The sequence below is a fragment of the Natrix helvetica genome, assembly GCF_964273705.1.
Source record: "Natrix helvetica genome assembly, chromosome: 7".
Taxonomy (NCBI): Eukaryota; Metazoa; Chordata; class Lepidosauria; order Squamata; family Natricidae; genus Natrix; species Natrix helvetica.
The window spans coordinates 66147881-66168271 of record NC_138558.1 but is presented as its reverse complement, the minus strand read 5'-3'; the positions used below and the strand labels follow the sequence as shown (position 1 = coordinate 66168271).

Here is a 20391-nt window from a genome sequence, read left to right as displayed (position 1 = left end):
CGAACCGTCGTAAGTCGAGGATCACCTGGTCACAACGCCGGCAATAAACCAACCAACGGTTCCCACCGGCTCTTGGGGGAAAGAAAAGGGGCCTTTCGTGCCTTATCCTGAGGGCTGCTGCTGCTGCCGGTTCTTTCAGAGGGGCAAGACTTTCTCCTCACCGCCCCCAAAAAAGAAGCCGGACCAAACCGCCCCTCGTCTCACCATCAACCCGAGGACGGCGGCGCGCCTGCCCAGCCACGGACGGCACCCATCGCGGGGGTTTCCAGGGAGAAAACGCCCCACCTCCCGATTGTCCGGCCGACGACCGGCCTCCCTCCTTCCCCCGGGGGGCTCAGCCAGGCCCGCCGCCGGATCTACGTGTCGGTTCCCTTCCGCGGCGCGCGGGGCCGCAGCTGAGGCGGGCCCGGCGCCGCCAACCGACGAGGCGGAGGCGGAGGCAGGAGCGGCGAGGCTGCGCTTCCCCGCCCGGCCGTGTAGGGGGGGCCCGTCGGCCTCGGCAAGCGGGCGGCCTCGGCCTCTGAGGAGCGGCAGGCGCCGCCTGACAACAGGCCAGCGGCGGCGCCGCCATGGAGGACATCAACTCCAACGTGAACGCCGACGCCGAAGTGCGGAAGCTGCAGGAGCTGGTGAAGAAGCTGGAGAAGCAGAACGAGCAGCTCCGTATCCGCAGCGCGGCCGGGGCGCCCGGCGGCAGCCCCAAGCGGCTCCTCAGCGGCAGCGGAGGAGGAGGAGGAGGAGGGTCGGGCGCCTGCACGCCGCCTCCGCAGCTCTTGACGCCCCCCGCCGCCCAGCTCTCGCCGTCCTCCTCAGCGTCGCCCCCGGGGCCCGACAGCCGCGGCCTCAACTCCAAGGCCGGGCCGCGACGGCCTCCCGCGGACGGGGAGCGGGGCGCGGCGGCGCCGGCGGCGGCGGCGGCGCGGGGCCCCGCCGAGAAGAGCGGCCTGCTAGACGAGGTGGAGCCGCTGAGGCCCGACGAGCTGGAACGGCTGGCCGGCTGCGAAGAGGACGAGACGGGCTGGTGAGGAGGAGGAGGAGGAGGGCGGCTGGGGCCGATATGGCTGGGGGGTAGCGCTGTGGGGAGGGAGGCCGCCACACCTGAACCGGGAAGGAGATGGAAGGAAGGAGAGGGAGGGAAGGAAGGACGGACATGGGTAGAAGGAAGGAGATAAATAGATGAAGAAAGAAAAGAAGGAAGGAAGAACATGGATAGAAGGAAAGAGGTGAATAGATGAAGGTAGGAAGGACAGGTATAAAAGGAAGGAGATAAATAGAGGAAGGAAGGACGGGTAGAAAGGAGATGAATAGAAGAAGGAAGGAAGGAAAGATCCCCCTACCTCAAATACTGTGAGACCCTCGAAGACTGGCTAACTCTAGGTATCCCTGTGGGGAGCAAGGTTCCCCAAAGCTGGGAATCTCCCTACAAGAGTCTTCCATAAGGAATCTCCCCACAGCCTTTCCCTTCTTTGCAAATGTGCTTATGGGGAGCAGGAAAGATGGTTTGGGGAATATCCCTTGCTGGGCCTTGACACACTTGTTAACTGGGAAAAGACACAACTGTGTTGGGTGATGCCTTGAATCGGCCTATTTCTACACTGGGGTCTGGAGGGGATGGGTTGCACCTTTTCTCATTCCAATATCTCATACATATGAGTAATGGCAAATTCAGACCAGATGTTTAGAACTGGGGAGGTTTGTATGGTCTAACTCTGGTTGGACAATTGGATGGGTTGGGTTGAATTAGATAAGTGTTTTTCAGTTCTGGGAGTTGAACTCTTAATGGTCTTAAAATTGCCAATTTTGAAAAAAGATTGAATTAGATCATAGTGTCCTTCAGTGCCTTTTTCTCTCGGCCTTAAAGTTGCTAGTTTAGGGACTTGCTGTGGGATTAGAATCCTATCTCTTGAAAAGACACCAAAGTTGGGGGGGGGGGGAGATGATGTTGCATTATAGAACAATACTTGAAAGAAATATAGAATGTGCCATAAAGTTCTGGAAAACACATCAGCAAGAAAAGCCAATAGTCAATAAGGTTTCTTGAATTCTCTCCCAATTCTCTTTCACCTTATATTTGCTTGTATATTGCCTTCTATACATAGTCTCTCTCTCACACACACAAATAGGGTACATTTCAATTATTTTACGGTTATAGTGAGTCAGGGTGGATGTGTTCAATAGCGCCAAAATTAGATAATAGAATAAGAGATGATATATTAAGGATGAATGATGTCATTTAATTGTGGTAGTTTAAATGAACAAATCAAGACTTCTTCACTTAAAATTGAGGTGTGGAGCGATTTCATCCTTTTATAAGTATTGTTTGTATGATTGAGTACTGTAAATGCTTCTCCTCCCATTACATTTACTTCATTCTTGACAGGCAGAGCCCAAGTACATTTAAGTAATTAAAATATATATATTCAAGCATATATTTAAAAGCATGGGAACTTCTATCTCATTCATCTGCAGTGTGATTCATTAGGCTAATTTAACAATTGTGAACTCAACACAGATAAACTCGTTTTAAATTTATTTCTCTTTGATGGTACAATCATGTATGTACTTAACTCAGTATTAATTCTCAAATAAGCAGAATAAAATTTCCGAGTATAAATATTATCTTGAGGTCATTAGCTGCTGAATTGGTTAGCTTAACTCTTTTCCACATGTTTGATTCATTTCACTATTCATTCTCTTTGAAGCACAGCAAAACTTTATAAAAAGTGTCATTTTCTCTCCACAGCCTGATATTTTGCTATTGAGCTATTTACACTCTCCTGTAGATAATTTCCAGTGTTTTGATAATGGAAAAAAAGTTGATGAAGTATTTTCTAAAATGCATTATTTCCTTAATCAACTTTTCATTAATTCATTCTTAAATCAGTGAAGTTATTTTGGCAATAATATGGCTGTGGCATGCTCTTTTATTGTTTTCATAGTCCAGCCCATAGTCCAGCATTCCCTACCGCAGGGATGTCAAAGCTCAATTTCATTGAGGGCTGCATCATGGTTGTGTTTGACCTTAGGGGGCCAGGATGGGTGTGGCCAGCTCGATGTCACTCGTGTCAGGGGTTCCTGTGGGGACTAGAGAGTTTTGCCAGTGAAAATGGACTCCCAAGCTCCGTTTCAGCTGCAACGGCCTCCTGCCGCCCTCTGCCAGTGAAAATGGAGTTGGGAGTGCTGCCTGCGGCCTTTGCGAGCTCCATTTTTGACTGTGATGGCCCCATTTTTGCTGGCAGACTTGCTGGGCCGGTTCTTCACTATTTCCAGGGCGGCCCTAGAGGCCACATCTTAGCACCTCACAGGCTGTATCTGGCCTGCGGCCTTATGTTCGACACCCCTGTGTCAATCCAACCTAGATAAATTAATAAATAAGAAGCAAGGTTATTTATCCCATTGAAAACTTTAAATATTGATATATACTGTGTTCATTTAAAGTATGCATAAAGGTTTCCCCTGTTCAGTCATGTCCGACTCTAAGAGGTGATGCTCATGTCTGTTTCACAGCTGAGGCAGCAAGTGTTGTCCTAAGATGTTTCCATAGTCATATGGCCATCACGACATCATGCTGCAATGCAGAGCATGCAGTGAAACATAGAACACTGTTACCTTCCCACCTAAGTGGTGCCTGTTTATCTACTTACATTTACATGCTTTTGAACTGCTAGATGGGCAGGAGCTGAGGCAAGAATGGGTGCTCGCCCCATCACGTGGCGCTCAGGTCTCGAACCCATATTCTTAACCGCTGAGCCATCACGTCCCCATAAAGTGTGCATATGAGGATCCAGCTTGTTGAGGGGCAATAGGCTGACTCTGTAAAGCGCTTAGTGTATAAAGCACTGTAAAGCAGTATATAAGTGTAAGTGCTATTGTTATATAGGTGTTAAATATGGGGAATTTATATTTCATTCATAACTAGTTACAATTGTAGAATGAATGACAAAAAGTTACAAATATAATGCAGAATACAGAATAGCAATTCTGTATTAATTGTTTATGCCCACACTTTCAGTGAACAATGCATACAGTTCTTGTAATTCTTTTTCCTATGTTAGTTTTTTCCCATTCATTATTGAAATGTATAAGTGTTGCCTTGGAACAGACTCTTTGGAATAGGATGACTGATTTTGTGCTTTTTATTTTTCTAACATAATTATTTATTATTATTATTTATTCACATTTCTAAACCGCCCCCTCTCCCAAAAAGGGACTCGGGGCGGTGTTCCAACTGAAGACATTTTTATTAACTGAGACTTTAAACATATTTTAAAAACTGTTCGTTAAGTACCTGCCCATTCTGTAGATGTTGAATGTGTTTCATAAACTATCTGAAAACACTATTGAAGCTTTAGTGTCAAACCTTGAAATGTTTAAAGTATTAAAATACTTCAATATAATATTTTATCTTGCTGTTTATTTTACAAACAGTTTTCAATGCAGGTCAAATTATTTGGGCTTTCGGTATATTGTGTAAGCTTGATTTTAGACTTCCACTGTTTGACTTTAACTTCCCCTTTTCGTAATGTTCATCTTTCAGCTCTTCTTCACAAAGCAAATCTTCCCTGCATGTTGGAAGATTCACACACACACACATGCAAAAATCCCACCTCAATTTCCTAAACCATATCATTTCTGAATGTTTACTTATGCGCAGAAAAGGCTGGTGGATATTTAAGAGGCTGTTTTGTTGTATGAACTCTTTTGACAGTTCCAACTAAGTTCCAACTAAGCAATATAAAATAAAATAAAATAAAAACTTTGCAGTACGATAATGAAGCTAAAAGCTATGTGATGGTTCCGGAATCAATTCCCCAAGAGCTGGATCTTTACAACGCTCCAGAAGACTGGAGTATAAGTAGAGGGACTCTTATTGCTTCTGAAGATCATGTGCCCCAGAGGGGAGCCCTACGAAGAGCACCTGCCTACAGGTTTCCTTCCCTTGGTGTCTGGAGATCCCATGAAGGCATTGTCTGGGTTAGGTGGGCACCTTCAATCAGGGAAAGGCAGTTTCTCAATTTCCAGCATGCTGAGAAAAAATGCACTTAATAGAAAACTGTGTTGTCCTGTGCTTTTTATTAAAAAGAGCAATATACTGAAGTTCTAATTTGACTGTATATCCCTATGTAATGTTCGTGTGTTTTAATTTCCACCAGGTTGTATATGTCACCAAAGAAGAAAGTGACTCCAGTGCAAAAATCAATGAGTCCGCTCGTTTGGTGCAGACAAATACTGGATTATCCAACTCCAGACATTGAATGTGCTAAAAAGTCACTGATCCATAGGCTTGAACAGACCATGTCAGGTGAGCTTCTGAATTTTTTTTAAGTTAACTTGTTTTAAACAGGTAGTATTTTAATATTATATGTTATATGTTTTTTACTCCATTGTACGCCGCCCCGAGTCCTTTTCGGAAAGGGAGCGGCTAATAAATTTAAATTATTATTATTATTATTATTATTAATAGACTATTTTTTAAAAATAGTTATGTTCCAGTGAAAGTTAGCTTGGTTCAAATCCAATTTACATTAATAGGAAGATTATTATATGCTTTCTTCTATTAAAAAATTCAAGGGAGACAAGTGTCCAGCTATGTTGTAGTTATTGTCTAATAAGTATACCAGCATGGCAGCTGTTTTGCACAGTATCATTTTATTTTATTTTAAATGAATTGGTATCTGAGAAATGGCATGTAAAATAATAATCTACGATTATTTTTTGCAAAAAAAAATGTTTCAGAGGCATTAAATAACTGAAATAAGTGATGAGATTATCATTTTCTGGACAGTTATATTATCAAAATTTAATATTAGTGTTTGCCAAATTTAATTTAAAAATAAAAAAATTAATGGGATTGTACTGTAGAGAGTTTATGTTATTAACAGGGTGAAGAGATATGTATTTTTTTTAAAAAAAACCTTATTCTACTTTGTACCCACATTCTGTACCTCATAACATACTATATGATATTAAAATCAGAAATGCAATTTTAAGTGTTGTGAAATAGTATATGAATTTTCTTTTCTGTTTTTTCATACAGCTCTCAAGAGACACAGCCTGTATAATAATCCATTCAACACTGTCAATTACACAAACTCCTATAGCCACAGTGCTGGCAGTCCCTACAGCACTAACTTCAGTTCTCCTTCCCCGACACCAGCGAAAGCTCCTTTAGCAAAACAGCTCATCTATCCTAACAACTCAGGTAAGAGCCTCAGATCGAAGAGGCACATGATAGACATGAGGTCTGAATAATTTTGAGTTGTAATCCTTATATTGCTTTGTACTTTTCCTTCCTTCTTTCCTTCCTTCTTTCCTTCCTTCCTTCCTTTATCTAGTCAACTTCCTACTGAGCAGAGTATGCCCAAATCCTGGTCAAGGTATGCTAAAATGCATTAAAATTATTGTTACATTTATTCTATTTGGCATTTATAAATTCATCTTTTGCAGTGGAGGTATAATTTTGAGAGCCAGAATTATTTTTCCTTAATAGCAAAACATTGAAATTAAGATACAATTGTTATGAAAGTGGTGAATGGAGAGTTGCAGAAGTCTAAACAATAAAGAGTTGTTTCAGCTTTCCTTTAAAGCACTTTAAGAGTTTCAATATTTAGAAGTTCACTTAAATGCAACACCTTGTAGATTGATCGGTACCTAACTCGAAGAGAAATGACTTTTATTTCTCAACGTATTTGAATTCTGCCTTCTTTCTGCCTTCAGTGTTCTATAAATCATGCTGATTTATAGGGATGATAGGGATGTCTTTATGTATTAATGTGTTTTTCTTTTCTTATAGGTCATTTCAAAACTTCTGATCGAAATCCTCCACTCAGTCCACAATCCTCTATAGACAGTGAATTAAGTGCTTCAGAAATGGACGAAGACTCAATAGGATCTAATTACAAACTAAATGACTTAACTGATGTGCAGATTTTAGCCCGAATGCAAGAAGAGAGTAAGTAGTTTTCACATCATAACAAATAAAAATCGGAGGTTTTTTTACTGTTATTTTTAACATGTTTGCTTTTGTTGGTAAACTTCAGGGATTCCACATGAATGCCACATGTTAAGAAACAAAAAGGTTTGAGAAATATATTGGCCAAAAGAATTGGAAAATAATAGGAAAGATTAAGATGTGAACATAAAAATAGGGAAATATTCAACACTAAAATGTGACCATTTTTGTTTCCGCATAGCAACTCTTTCTAGATGCAATTTTAAATAATTGCTATAGTGCTGTGGTTATAAACTGGTAGTGATTTGGGAAAGTGCCACCTCCATCTCCCAGTACATTTACCAAGAAGGATGGAAAACTATATATATATAAGCCACCATTATATTGTTACCTTTCTGTGACAGACTGGGAATTAAATCAGAGTTAATACTATAATCTTTATGTTTCTTGGTTACAGTCCTCTTAGAGAGCTGCATTGGGGACAGCATTACCAGGCACGAGTTCAATTCAGATTTACAGAACAATTTTCCTTCAATGATTGCCATCAAGGCCACATAACTGAAACTAGTTTTATAAAAGGTTGTGACTTTGTGTTTGATGTATTTAGTAAGTTACCCAGAATAAAACAAGGGACTTGTGGGAATATTTCAACTAAAATTTTGTTTCTTAATGCAGACTTCACTTAAAACCTAAGTCTTCATTATGTCTGCTAGATAAAATGTAAAGCCGCATATTCATTGGAGAAAAATGTATCAATTATAATATCAATTACTTTGGCATTGTAATTATAGCGTGGTCCAACCTAATCTAAAGCCAAAGGGAAGAGGGACAAGAATTGGACAATTCCTGCAAAATATCTCTCCCCCCCCCTCCCAATAGAAGAAAGTACATTATGACATGTTAAAGTTAGGATCTTTATATTGCACGAGTCACAAAGAGGGCTGAGAAAATATCTACAGACCCCTCACATCCTGAGATAATCTATTTCAATGTCTCCCCTCAGGACGCCACTATAAGGCATTGTATGCCAAAACAACTACCATGTTTCCCCGAAAACAAGACATGGTCTTATTTTCTTTTGACCCCTGAAATAAGCGCTTAGCCATATTTTGGGGGAGGTCTTATTATTTTTGATGTGCAGGAGGCGGTGAGCGTGGGCACCTCATGGCTACTACTGTGTTGCAATATTTTGGGGATGGAGGGCATATTTTAATGCATGCGCTCAAAAGCTGATTGGGCTTATTATCCGGGAAGGTCTTATTTTCAGGGAAACAGAGTAGGCATAAAGATAGTTTTTCCCCTGTGCCACAACTCTGCTGAATACTCGGTACTGTCTCATTCTCATCTTTCCTACTATCTTCTATTGGTTTCTTATGATTTATCAGTGGTTGTTTGTAACTTATGATTAATGATTATAATTATGATTTATGACCTATTACTTGTTGTTTATATGTACACTGTGAGTGTATGCACCGGAAACAAATTCCTTGCATGTCCGATCACATTTGGCCAATAAAGAATTCTATTCTCTTCTATTTACATTTTGCCAGTAGATATTCTCCAGCTTTTGTTTGTGTCTATTTATTACATTTCTGTTTAGCTCAGTGGTCCTGTAATACAATTTCTCTACAGAATTAATCTTTCAGTATATAGTAGCATACAGTTAATACTGCCAACAGATTCTGGTTTGAGATGTTGTAGGCATAACAATCAAACTAGTGTGATGTTTTCTGGCTGGATAATGTGAAGGCATATTGTAGCCATTTGGCGTTGCGTGTCATTAAGATGTGAATAATGCCTAGCTTTGTCTTTCCATCTGCTGCTGTGGAAGCTGTGAAACATATGATTTCTGAGTTTATGAAGAGCTGGCCTAGTAAAGTGTGGTTAAATATTGACAAGAAAAAACGTAGTATTGGTTAAAATAAATTTGGAAGTGAGGTCAAATCCACATTGCTAGTCCATGCTTATCATTTGCTTTCAAATCTTGTCTGAATCCTGGATGCTAAGGTCTAGATCTAGAATATCTGGGGCGTAACTTAACTTTGGTTAATTGTAGATATCCCATGCTCCATTGGGCCATTGCTTCAGACCAAGGGTGTCAAACTGGCAGCCCGCGGGCCAGATGCATCATGTACAGGCCACGCCCACCCCGGCTTCACAAAGCCAAAAAACATCACGTGACGTGATCGAGTTGTCACCCGTGCTTCAGACATATTTCCTTACCAGATTCTTCAACACCTTCAGCAATGACAGCTAATAATGTACTGCCTTTACTGGAAAAGTTGAGATACATTCAGTCACGTTTCTGCCATGAAATCAGTCCCTGTTGAATTGTGTAGCACGGTCAAACATCAGCATGGGAATTGTTGTTTTATGACATGTTCCTTGTCTGTAATAATCAAAAAGGGGATTGTACTTTAAGCAATATTCTTTCTTCTCCTTAGGTCTTCGGCAAGAATATGCAGCAACTACTTCTCGGCGTAGCTCTGGTTCTTCATGTAGTTCTATGCGGCGTGGAACGTTTAGCGACCAGGAACTTGATGCCCAGAGCTTAGAAGACGAAGAAGACAGCTGCCACCATGCAGTGCACCCAGCTATGAATAGGTTCTCTCCATCACCCCGCAATTCACCCCGACCTTCACCAAAACAGTCCCCGAGGAATTCTCCCAGGTCTCGATCCCCTGCTAGAGGAATAGAGTACAGCAGAGTGTCACCCCAGCCCATGCTTAGCCGCCTGCAGCAACCCCGCCTTTCACTTCAAGGACATCCCCCTGATTTGCAAACCACCACTGTCAAAAATGAAGGTAAAAGACTTTGAATTCAGTTGTACGTACGAAATATTCAACTGGTGGCCGTGGGTGTGCCCCCAGTTGTTTGGGAGCATTTAAAACTCAGGTTGTGAAATCAGCAGCCCTGTAAATTATTCAAATATCATAAAATTAAAAACGTGCCATGCATTTGGCCTTACAGCCAAAGATACAAGGAAAGGTAAAATAAGTTTTGTAATAGGGTTGGGTTTTTTTTTTTCATTAGGATGATTTGAAATCCATAAGCTATGAAAATAATTTTGTTTTGTGGTCATGTAATTTTTCAAATTCTCATATTGAGAATTCCATCAAGAATGTCCATTAGGGGAAAAAATAAGGTTAACCAGGTCAAAATAGTGACAAACGACTATTGTAAAATTTTCCCTAAAGGCCATAGAATTGATAGTAAAATGAAAATTGTTGCTTCAAAGATGTAAAAGCTTTAAAGATATGTCATATAAAAAAACTCTTTGAGATGCTGAGCTATTGCAAATAGGATTAACTATTCTTAGCAAATATACATGAGAAAGGAAAAGTAAATTTCCTTTTCTGTAAGTATGCATGTATTCAATTTTCAGTTTTCAATTATTCCTTGCATGGTAGGTTATCTGCCATTATTTAAAAAAAATAAAGTGCTCATTCTTAACTTCAAACTTAACTTCCTTGATGGATGAAGCCAGAACTGTTTACTTGAGAAAAAAAAATCTAAATATTACATACCACAAAGTAAAATTGTTTGTGAATCAGTCAACATTAATTTGAAATAAACGGAACAAAGCCACTGGACTCATGAGAATATATGGAAGGGGGAAGAAAATACACATTTTAAAAGAACAACTGAGATTTTGATGTTTCTTCTATTAACATTTTCCTTTAAAAGTTAGCCTCTTTTTTTATGGAATTCAATGTGATATGTAAACTAAACTGTTGCTAAGAGACCACAAGCAGACTCAACACGGTTATTTTTCTGTTGTTGTTGGATGTTCCTGCCGCTTCCCAGTTCTTCTTAAATCTCTTAAGGCATGTTGCATTGCTAATTCTGCTTTGTGAAAGAGAACCTATCCAGACTGCACATTGTATAGCACTGTTTAAAAACTATTGCATTTCATCTTCCTGTTTGCTCCCTTTCATTGCTTGCTTTAAAGCTTTCTTTCGTTCTGTGTATCCTCTGCAGCAAGTGAAATTCCAGCTAACTGTTTTGTTGGCAAGCTGAATGTTAATTACCAGGTAGACGTAAGATCTGAGAAAGTTAAATGAAAGAATTCTATCATCCTTATCAACCAAACAGTTATTGGCATTTTGAAAATGTATTTTTTTGTCTTGGAGATTATGAATCTTGAGCTCTATGAGCAATTTGAACTCAGTCATTCTAGCACAGGGGTCAGCAACCCGCGGCTCTGGAGCCGCATGTGGCTCTTTCATCCCTCTGCTGCAGCTCCCTGTCACCAGTCGCCAGCAAAATTTTGAGAGGACCTTCCGGTCTTTTTTGGGGGGGGGAAGCACGGCGCACCAGGAGGAGACTCTATGACAAGGGATGGGTTTTCTGGTCAGCTCCACAATTGATAGGGCTTTCAGTTAGGACAGGTAGAGGAAAAAGGACGCCACGCTAGGAGGAGACTCTATGGTGGGGGGAACCGGACTTCGGTCAGCTCCAGAATTGAACAGGGGGCTTCCGGTTAGGACCTTTGTGGCTCCCGGTGTTTTCTGTGGGAAACAGGTTCAAATGGCTCTTTTGAGAGTTTAAAGTTGCCGACCCCTGTTCTAGCACTATAATTCCTGTTACCTCAATTCACAGAAGACTGATCAAAAATAGCAATACAGAATGTCTGGAGCATATATTTTTCTAAGCAGGTCTTAGTGTTTCAAATGTTTGAATAGACAGTAAATATAAATCAAGTGAAACAATGCATGACTTGTACCTTAAATGGGACAATTTCAAAAAAAAAAGTAGTGAACGTTTCTTCTAAAGTCCAACAGAAAATAATTTATAGTTCCCAGAGGAAGTGGATATGCCTGTTTGTCTGAAATATTCAGTGACATCTTGCCAATTTACTCTTTTGTGACTTGCACCTCCCCTTTTCTTTTCACATCCCTACAAGTAGTGTGGAAAATGCCAGACTGGAAAATACTCTATTCTGTGTTTTGTTGATGCTTGTTCATCCCCTGGTGCTGAACTCTGCTGTTCTCCTCACCTGTGGCTGTGTGCCACTAACTCTTAATTAGGATTTAATCTCAGTGGAAAAACTGTATGGGTGGGTGGAAACGGGAGCCATAAGCTAGATAGGCACTTGGAAAGGTGAGTAACAGCAATGATGGCACTCGGCTGGAATGGCATGTGGCGGCACACCTGTTCCACAAAGCATGTGACCAGGACCACTTTTGTATACAGTATTTGATTGGTTCTTGATAATCTCGCTGTAGCAAAAGTAAGCTGTGGCTGAAAACCTAAACTGTCCTTCCTTTTAAATTACGTTGGCATACCTCATGTTTCCCTGCATGCATGCACACCCTTGCGCCATGAGTGAGCAGTTGGTTGAAAGCAAAGGAGACTTCCTATTAGAAGTAGGTGGAAAAATTCCTAAAGGGGTCAGGAAAATTTGTCTGAGTAACTTGTCTATTAACAAATTAAATATATACATTGTTACTGCATCTCTTAGCTAGATTGAGGAATTATCTCATAAACCATCTATTTTCCTCTGTACCGATTAGGGAGCTGGTAGCTACTATAAGATTGATTTGCACAATAGACAAAGTCAAAATGGCAATAAATTATAGCTGCTCGTAGTGGTTCTATATTTTTGTAATTAAATTCCAGTCTCTTTATTATCTCACTGCTAATCACAGACTAACCATAATTGTGGGGGGAGTAATCCGATTATTCCCTATAGTAATTACTACTGTATGGGATTGAGGGATAGATACACAGCAGTATGAAAGTATGTACAGTATTTGTATATCAGACTAAAATAATGATTCTCAGCATAGTTCATGAGCAGGCGGCGCTAAACTTTATTTGAATAGCACTGTTCATCTTTATCCCCTATTTGCATTATTTTTCATCCTTTGATCTTTTGCTTTTGCTTCTCTTGCATTGATCTTAAAATGGGATACACCAACAAACAACAAGAAATATTCTCTAACTCAAAATAACAATAATAAAGTATATTATATGTTGTGTTCAGTGAAATACATTTTAAACCTATTTTTACTTAAAACCATGCATTCTGTGGGTCAAGGAAACTCAGCATAGTTAATTCCATTTAAGAAATTTTTTGCGTTGTTTCTTAGTCTGAATGCTGATTTGGTGACAGTTGAGAAAGTTAAGTTCACATGATTTATAGTATTACTCAGTCGAAGAGCTCAGGTTTCTATATTTTACAAATAAATGTAGGATTGCATTAGCCTATTACTTCTAGTTGCGCACTATTTCCAGTGCATATCCAAATTGTTATATATCTCAGTTTACAGTTCAATCTGGTTTCCAACAGTTTTTCAGACAAAATGCCAATTGTCATTTCATGCAGGCAACTGGCTCATAAATCTTTTTAGAAAGTCCCAAATCTGCTTTAAATCACAATGTCTTGCAATTATTACACTTGAGAGTGTTTCCTTTTCAAAGAAATAACAGGCAAAAATAATATACAGAGAACACCATTTGATTTTTATCACTAAAGAATGAAAAATTAAGATGATGCAGATTTGTTGGTTATATATTACATCAGCCTTCCCCAACCTTTGCGACTTGGCAGCCTGGCAGGGGTCTAGTGGCAGCCATGCAAGTAGTGGGCCGGCACACACAGCCATGCGCACAGAACTCGAGTTGCACAAATTGAGCTATATATATACACACACTGGCCTGCCGCTCACACAAGTTAAACTGTATGTGCACTGGCCCACCGCTTATGTGGCCCAGTTGCAAGTAGGCTACGGCCCAGTAGTGGGCCGAGGTTGGGGATCCCCCTGTATTACATCATAGCAGAATAAACAAAGTCCACAACACAATGCATTTCATATATTTTTTTAAATTTTAAAATTATATTTAATCTATTGGACTATTATACAGTTACAATGGATATCTCTATTAATTTTTTTTCTATTAAGGCTCAATATTGCCAAGCAAGCATATATTTTAGTTAATAAAGCTGATTTCCCCCCAAATCTGTAGTGATGATCATTCTATATGTAAACTACTGCTAGGATGATGGAGAAGAAATTTTGACTACAGGCCCATATTTGTTTAAAGCTCTGGAATCTGTTAATCTCCATCACTGTAGGATTTCTGAAAAATGCTAGTCTAAATTATTTCCCATTCTTTCTTCTTAAAATTATAGCATTGGTTTTCAAAATAAATAGTGATTGTACAATGGTGTCAGCTACTAAAAGCTGTTCCATCAGAAAACACGTTGTGAATTTCTGAATCCTCCTCTGTATTCTGTAAATACAGTATTAAATAAAATCAAGTTTGATCATCCACAACAGATTTGGGGCAATTATGGGAGTGTGAGGAAATTATTGTGAAGCCCCCCAAACTCACTAAATCTTTCTTTTCATCCAGTTTTCTATTGCTGGATTGTTTCTTATTTATTTTGGTATCACAATTCTGACTCAGAACTAGTTCTACATACCGTATTTTCTGGAGTATAAGACACATCTTTTTCCCTCAAAATAGGGGGTAAAAATCTGGGTGCGTCTTATACACTGAATACAGCATTTTGGGCCTCTTGAAACCCCGCCCCCTTTGCAAAAATGGCCGTGCAGAGCCTTCAGGAGGCTTTCAGAGAACTCCTGGGGAGGGCGAAAATGAGCGGAAAATGGGCCGTTTTTTGCTCGCTTTTGCCCCTCAGCCTCCAGGAGCACTCTATAAGCCTCCTAATGGGCTCATTTTTGGAAGGTCTGCAGAGTACAAAAACATTTTTTTTACATTTGCCTCTTCAAAATCTTGAAGAACGTCTTACACTCTGGTGCGTCTTATACTACGAAAAATGTGGTAACTTTATGCAGACACTGGAATTTTAAATTGATAAATAGGCTGCCATCTGTTGGATAGGCATTCACATTTTGACAGAATGGATCAATACACTAGACTGTTCTTTCTAAAGTAACGAATATCAATTAATTTTTGCTCTCTACGTTTTTTAAAACGTATTTTAGATAAAATATGTACTTTTTAATGCTTTAATTGATAATGTATTGCTTGTCAGCCAAAATATATGCTCTGAAGATTTGTACCTGGTTTTTCCCCCTGCCTCAGGGCCTCTGTACTCCAGGGTTGCTCTGGGTGGTAGAAGAGTGCAGTCCCCTGCATTAGATGGTATGTTGTTATCTTTCTTTAATACAGAAAAACTAAGGCGTAGTCTTCCAAACCTGTCCAGGACATCTAACATCCATGTTGAGTCTGTGAAAAACAGTAGAAGTGACTCAAACTTTCAAGTGCCAAACGGAGGAATACCTCGTATTCAGCCTCAGTCCTCAGCCAGTAAGTATCTTTACAGTGATGCTGTAAACGCAGCTTCTAAAAGAAGACTGAATATTGTAGCTGTGTGTTTACAGTTTCATGGTAAAGGGATTAGATGCTTCATGCGACTAATGCTCACCTAGCCAGATCTAATGTATGTTGAATGAATGAATTTTTTTTTTCTATCCCACCATTGAAAACATATATATGCCCTGTTTCCCGGATAATAAGCCCAATTGGGCTTTTGAGCGCATGCGCTAAAATAAGCCCTCCCCCCGAAAATAAGCCCTCCCCAAAAATATTGCAGCCCCATGAGGTGGCCATGCTCGCCGCCTCCTGTACCCCAAAAATAATAAGGCCTCCCCAAAAATAAGGCCATTTCGTGGGTCAAAAGAAAATAAGACCCTGTCTTATTTTCGGGGGAAACACGGTGTATATATATTGTCCCAAGTTGCTTTTTTTAATATTGATATTTATTCCTTTGTAGGTTTACACACAGAACTTTAGCAATTCTTTAAGCATCCAATATCATCAGCAAATAATGTCTATATTTAATTTATTATCACGCACGCATCCTAAAGCTACAGGCTTCTTGCAATTTGCAAGCTGTGATATCTTCCGTATAATACCAAACATATTGAAAAGCAATTTTCTTTTTGCAGTTATGCCTCAATACTATGTTTTGGGGAACAATAAGATAAAGATAGCACATTGTTCTATGTGTGGATTCTCCTAAACAGATTAAAAGTACAGTCATTTTCATTTCATACTTTAGTCTGGGTTCCTAAAATGTTTACCCAAATGAAGGCAAAGTTTAATGTTGCTGAGTTCACAAACATCTTTGTGATCTCTGCAGATCTTTATGTGCTGAGCTCTAAGAAATGAATTTTTCTGCAGTTAGAAACTGTCTTACAGGTGTCCCTGATCAACAAACTCAAACTGAACATATGCATGATTTCCATGCTCAGTGCATAGATGTCTGCAGAGGTGTGCAGATGTTTGGGGCAGGGCTGACTTGCTTTTTCTTGCCTTCAGTGCTTTTATGCTTGCATCTATCATCTACATGCCTGCAAAGAGATTAAAAGTAGCACAAAATGCTGAACACGATAATGTGATTAATTATGTAACCATTTGTTTGAGCATGCTAATTTGCTTTGCATCCATTTTGCTACGGCGTGTCCCCTGGGCTACAGGAGGATGTATTATAAAAATAAGGCTTTTGACTTCTCATAGAATGTTATTAATTGCCTTGTATATTAGGCTACATGTCTAGAAGGGGCAGGCGAACACAGACAGAGCTCTAATATATGGATATAAAATGCATACAGTATTGTAGAACTGTTTTTTTCATATTTGGAAGGAAGATGGAAACCTAACAGGCATGACCTTTTGAAGCTAAGGGTTAAATTACACTTGGTAGAAAATATGGAAGCTTAACATAGCACCGTGATGGCGAACCTATGGCACGCGTGCCACAAGTGGCACGCGGAGCCATTTGTCAGGGCACGCGAGGCGCTGCCCTGGCTTCAGGGACCGTCCCTGATGCCTTTGGAGCGCTTAAAACGACCCTCCGGGCAACCCGGAAGTCACTTCCGGTTTGCTCGGAGGGTGGTTTTAAGCGCTCCAAAGGCTTCAGGGACGGTCCCTGAAGCCTCCGGGGGGGCGGGGGAGGCTCTTTTTGCCCTCCCCAGGCTCCTATAAAGCCCCTGGAGCCTGGGGAGGGCAAAAAAACCATGTAAAAATGGGGGGGGTCGCACGTTGTGCACGCATGCACACTGGGGGGGTCGCGCGTTGCATTATGGGTGTGGCACGCCCGCACTCGACCCCCCTGTGCTCCCCCCACTTGTGGCACGTGAGCCAAAAAAGGTTCGCCATCACTGACATAGCATATATTGTTGCTTAACTGTTAAGTAATAGCTGTTCATTCAGAATCAGATCCATAGCACTTGTAGGGAGAAAGGATATTAATATCTTGCCTAGTCACTGATAATACATTTTCTTGGGGTTCATATGATCTTTAATTTGAAAGAACACATTTCCATCTGTCATCCCAATTGCCAAAGCAATTTGCAGCTAAACAAAGATGCACTTAATGATATTGTACAGTATGTGCCTACCATTGTATGTGGTTTGCCCCTACTGTATTCTTAAGTTTGATACTAAGTTTGATATTTAGAAATCTCGCTATTATATACTTTTTGGTGTTTGTAATTTACATTTCCATGTTTTCCTTGGATTTTCTTTTACAAAGCACCATCACATTATAGTGGCCTTTCCACTTCAAACTGCTGTTCTGGGCTTAACTTGACAAGGTTACTTTGATTTAAAACTATTACCTTTCTCATTCCACAAGTAAGCTTTCAGAAACTGCATGCCTACTATGTTAGTATTGAAAAACACATTGGAAATATATACATTGTATCCAAACTGGTATAAATGTCAGTATATACAAGTAATGGCAAACCTTTTTTTTACTGCGTGCCAGAATTGCGCGCGTGTGCGCTATTGCACGCACTCGCGTGCCAACTCAATTTCCCACCCAACTGCGCATGTGTACGTGACCCCCATGCAGGCGCATGCAACCACTCCCCAGGCTCCGGAGGCTTTCCTGAAGCCTGGGGAAGGCGCAAACTGCCTCCCCTGCCCCCCTAGAGGCCCTCTGGAAGTCAGAAACGAATTGGTTCCGAACTTCCAGTTGGCCAGTTGGGGCTGTTTTTTGCCCTCTCCAGCCTTTGGAGGCTTTCCTGAAGCCATTTCTGAGTTCTGGTGGGCTGGGGGAGGCTGTTTTTGCTTCAGGAGACGGTGGTTGTGAGCCTCGGGGCTCCTGGGCGGCCCATGTGTGCAGGGCACTATGCTGGCTCCGGTTGCAAAATGTCCTAAAATTCCCCATTTTGCAAGGCGGCTCTCAAAGAGAATGAAGAGGGTGTGGGTGCTTCTTCCATTCTTACAATGAGTAGTAAGGGAAGTGAGCGCCGGCCAATATCCCTGCCTCCTTCCTCCGAGAGCTCGCGTGGCAGCATTCGTGAATTAGCATAGACCCAATATTACTTACAGTGGTACCTTGGTACTTGACTGCTTTGAAACTCATCAAATGTAGTACTCAGTGAATTTTGATGTGAACATTTTGTCCCGGTACTCGTTTGTTTGGTACTCAATGCATAAGTTGAACTTTTCATTGTTGGCTGCCTTGTGGCTCATTTTATTATTCCTTTATGGGAGAAATGTGTTTGGTACTCATCATTTTTGATACTCATCGCGCTTTCCGGAACCGGTTGACAATGAGTACTACGGTACCATTGTACTTAACATTGTTCAGCTGCAGAATGAAACGGGATTCTAATCATTTTTGGCCATTTAGTGGTACACGGTAAAACAGACATCTTCTTTTCTTAAACATGAACATGTTAATCCTCACCTAGTCCTTTCCTGACAGGAACATAATTCAAACTCTTCCTCAGTGGACTGCTATGAATTTATTTGCATAATCAAAAGCAAAGAGTTAATACTCAACTCACACTGGCTTTGGTAGAAATTTACCTAACATCATTTTCATCTTCAGCAAAATAGAAAAAAATCTGTTTCCAGTTGTTCCCTAGAATTCTCTTCCCAAAAAGATCAGTGTTTACTCATTTTGGTTTCTTAGACAATTTTAATATCCAGTACATTTTTACACGAACCTTGTCCACAAAAGCTATACTTTGTTATGGGCTCCCAGCTTCCGAATATTTTTTTTCTCCATAACCAACAATTGTTCATCAATACTTTTTTGGGGGGGGATTCGTGAGAAACTTTGATTCATTAGCAAACAAAAGCAGTATTTTGTTACAGCAGAAAATAAATGGTGGAGGAAAAAGTAGTGCATAATGAGAAATTTCTTGGAAATATATTTTTGGGGATAAATACAAATTGGGAGAAATGATTCCAAGTGAACTTTCCTCCATGTTTTTAGTATAATATAATATATTTGATATCAGCTGACATTTCCAGGCTATATATTTGAATATGTGAGTAAGAGAGTGGTATGGTGGCCCAAAGGTGGAGCTCTTGCCTCACAATCAGGAGGCTCTGAGTTTGATCCTAGGTAGAGGGCGCAAAGAGAAAATATCTGCTGTGAGCTGGGCATAGGTGTCAGGGAGGGCATCTGGCCAGTAAAATCTCAGCTCCAATTAGTTGCCCTGACTCCACCCCCCAATGCAAGGGATTACAGAGTCATTAAAAGAAAGAAAAATTGAACAAGTAAGGTCTTCATCTTCAAGTGGCACAAGAAAGAACTTCAATCTCAATTTTTAACCACCTAAATATAATCTTTTATTATTATTAAGCTTTCTTCCCAGAATTGCTAAATTCCCCTAGACTGCTAAATTGGGCAACAGAGGTGAATTATTTGAGAAAAGGCAGACAAATAAATCAGGTGGCCACCGAAAGAATATGGATCTGAAAAGGCAAAAAACAAAACAAAAACAAAACAAAATTATCAGTGTTAAGAGAGGGTTATGGGTTTAAATCTAATGATATTTCAAAGTTAATGCAAACTAGGATTTTTTTAAAAAAAATTAGATGAGGGTTGATCTACTGAAAATAAAACATAAATTATATTTAGATTAGAATCAGAATCCAACTTCATCTAGACCAGGGGTGTCCAAACTTGGGAACTTTAAGACTTGTGGACTTCAACTCCCAGAATTCCCCAACCAGTTTCCATCATTTTTTGTCCTGCCCTCTGATGCTTTGGGAAATAAGTTGAACACACACACCCTCCTTGTTTGTGGCAGCCCCTCAAATACTGGAATACTGCTACCATGTCACCCCTAGTCCTTTAATCTAGTCCAGGGGTGTCCAAACTTGGCAACTTTAAGACTTGTGGACTTCAACTCCCAGAATTCCCCAGCCAGCTGGCTGGGGAATTCTGGGAATTGAAGTCCACAAGTCTTAAAGTTCCCAAGTTTGGACACCCCTGGTCTAGACAAATCATGAGTTTAAATTTTACTAGCATTAGGATCTTTTAAATCTAATTGAAATACTTTATAGGCTTTCCCTCTTAACTGAATATTGTGTATGTCAAAATGGCTATTTTGTGCTATTTTATATTTTCTGGAATGGGAGGCCAGAAGGGGAAAAAATCTCTCTTGTTTAGGGGCGAGCAGAGGACATAACTTTGTTTCAGTGAATAATTTTAA

The 20391-nt window shown here is 40.4% G+C and overlaps 1 protein-coding gene across 3 annotated transcripts in view; it reads left to right on the top strand.

Annotated features, from left to right (window-relative positions):
* The first annotated feature begins 319 nt into the window (after positions 1–319).
* SLAIN2 (SLAIN motif family member 2) overlaps positions 320–20391 on the top strand; it is a 36595-nt gene continuing 16523 nt past the window's right edge. Inside the window, exons 1-6 of one of the 3 annotated variants that reach the window (XM_081960151.1) lie at positions 320–1021; positions 5154–5302; positions 6038–6202; positions 6794–6952; positions 9397–9756; positions 15098–15235. In XM_081960151.1, coding sequence (XP_081816277.1) covers positions 570–1021; positions 5154–5302; positions 6038–6202; positions 6794–6952; positions 9397–9756; positions 15098–15235 — 1423 coding nt within the window. In that variant the 5' untranslated portion in view covers positions 320–569. The remainder of the gene's footprint in view (positions 1022–5153; positions 5303–6037; positions 6203–6793; positions 6953–9396; positions 9757–15097; positions 15236–20391) is intronic. The other 2 variants (XM_081960152.1, XM_081960153.1) reach the window with 2 other exon arrangements.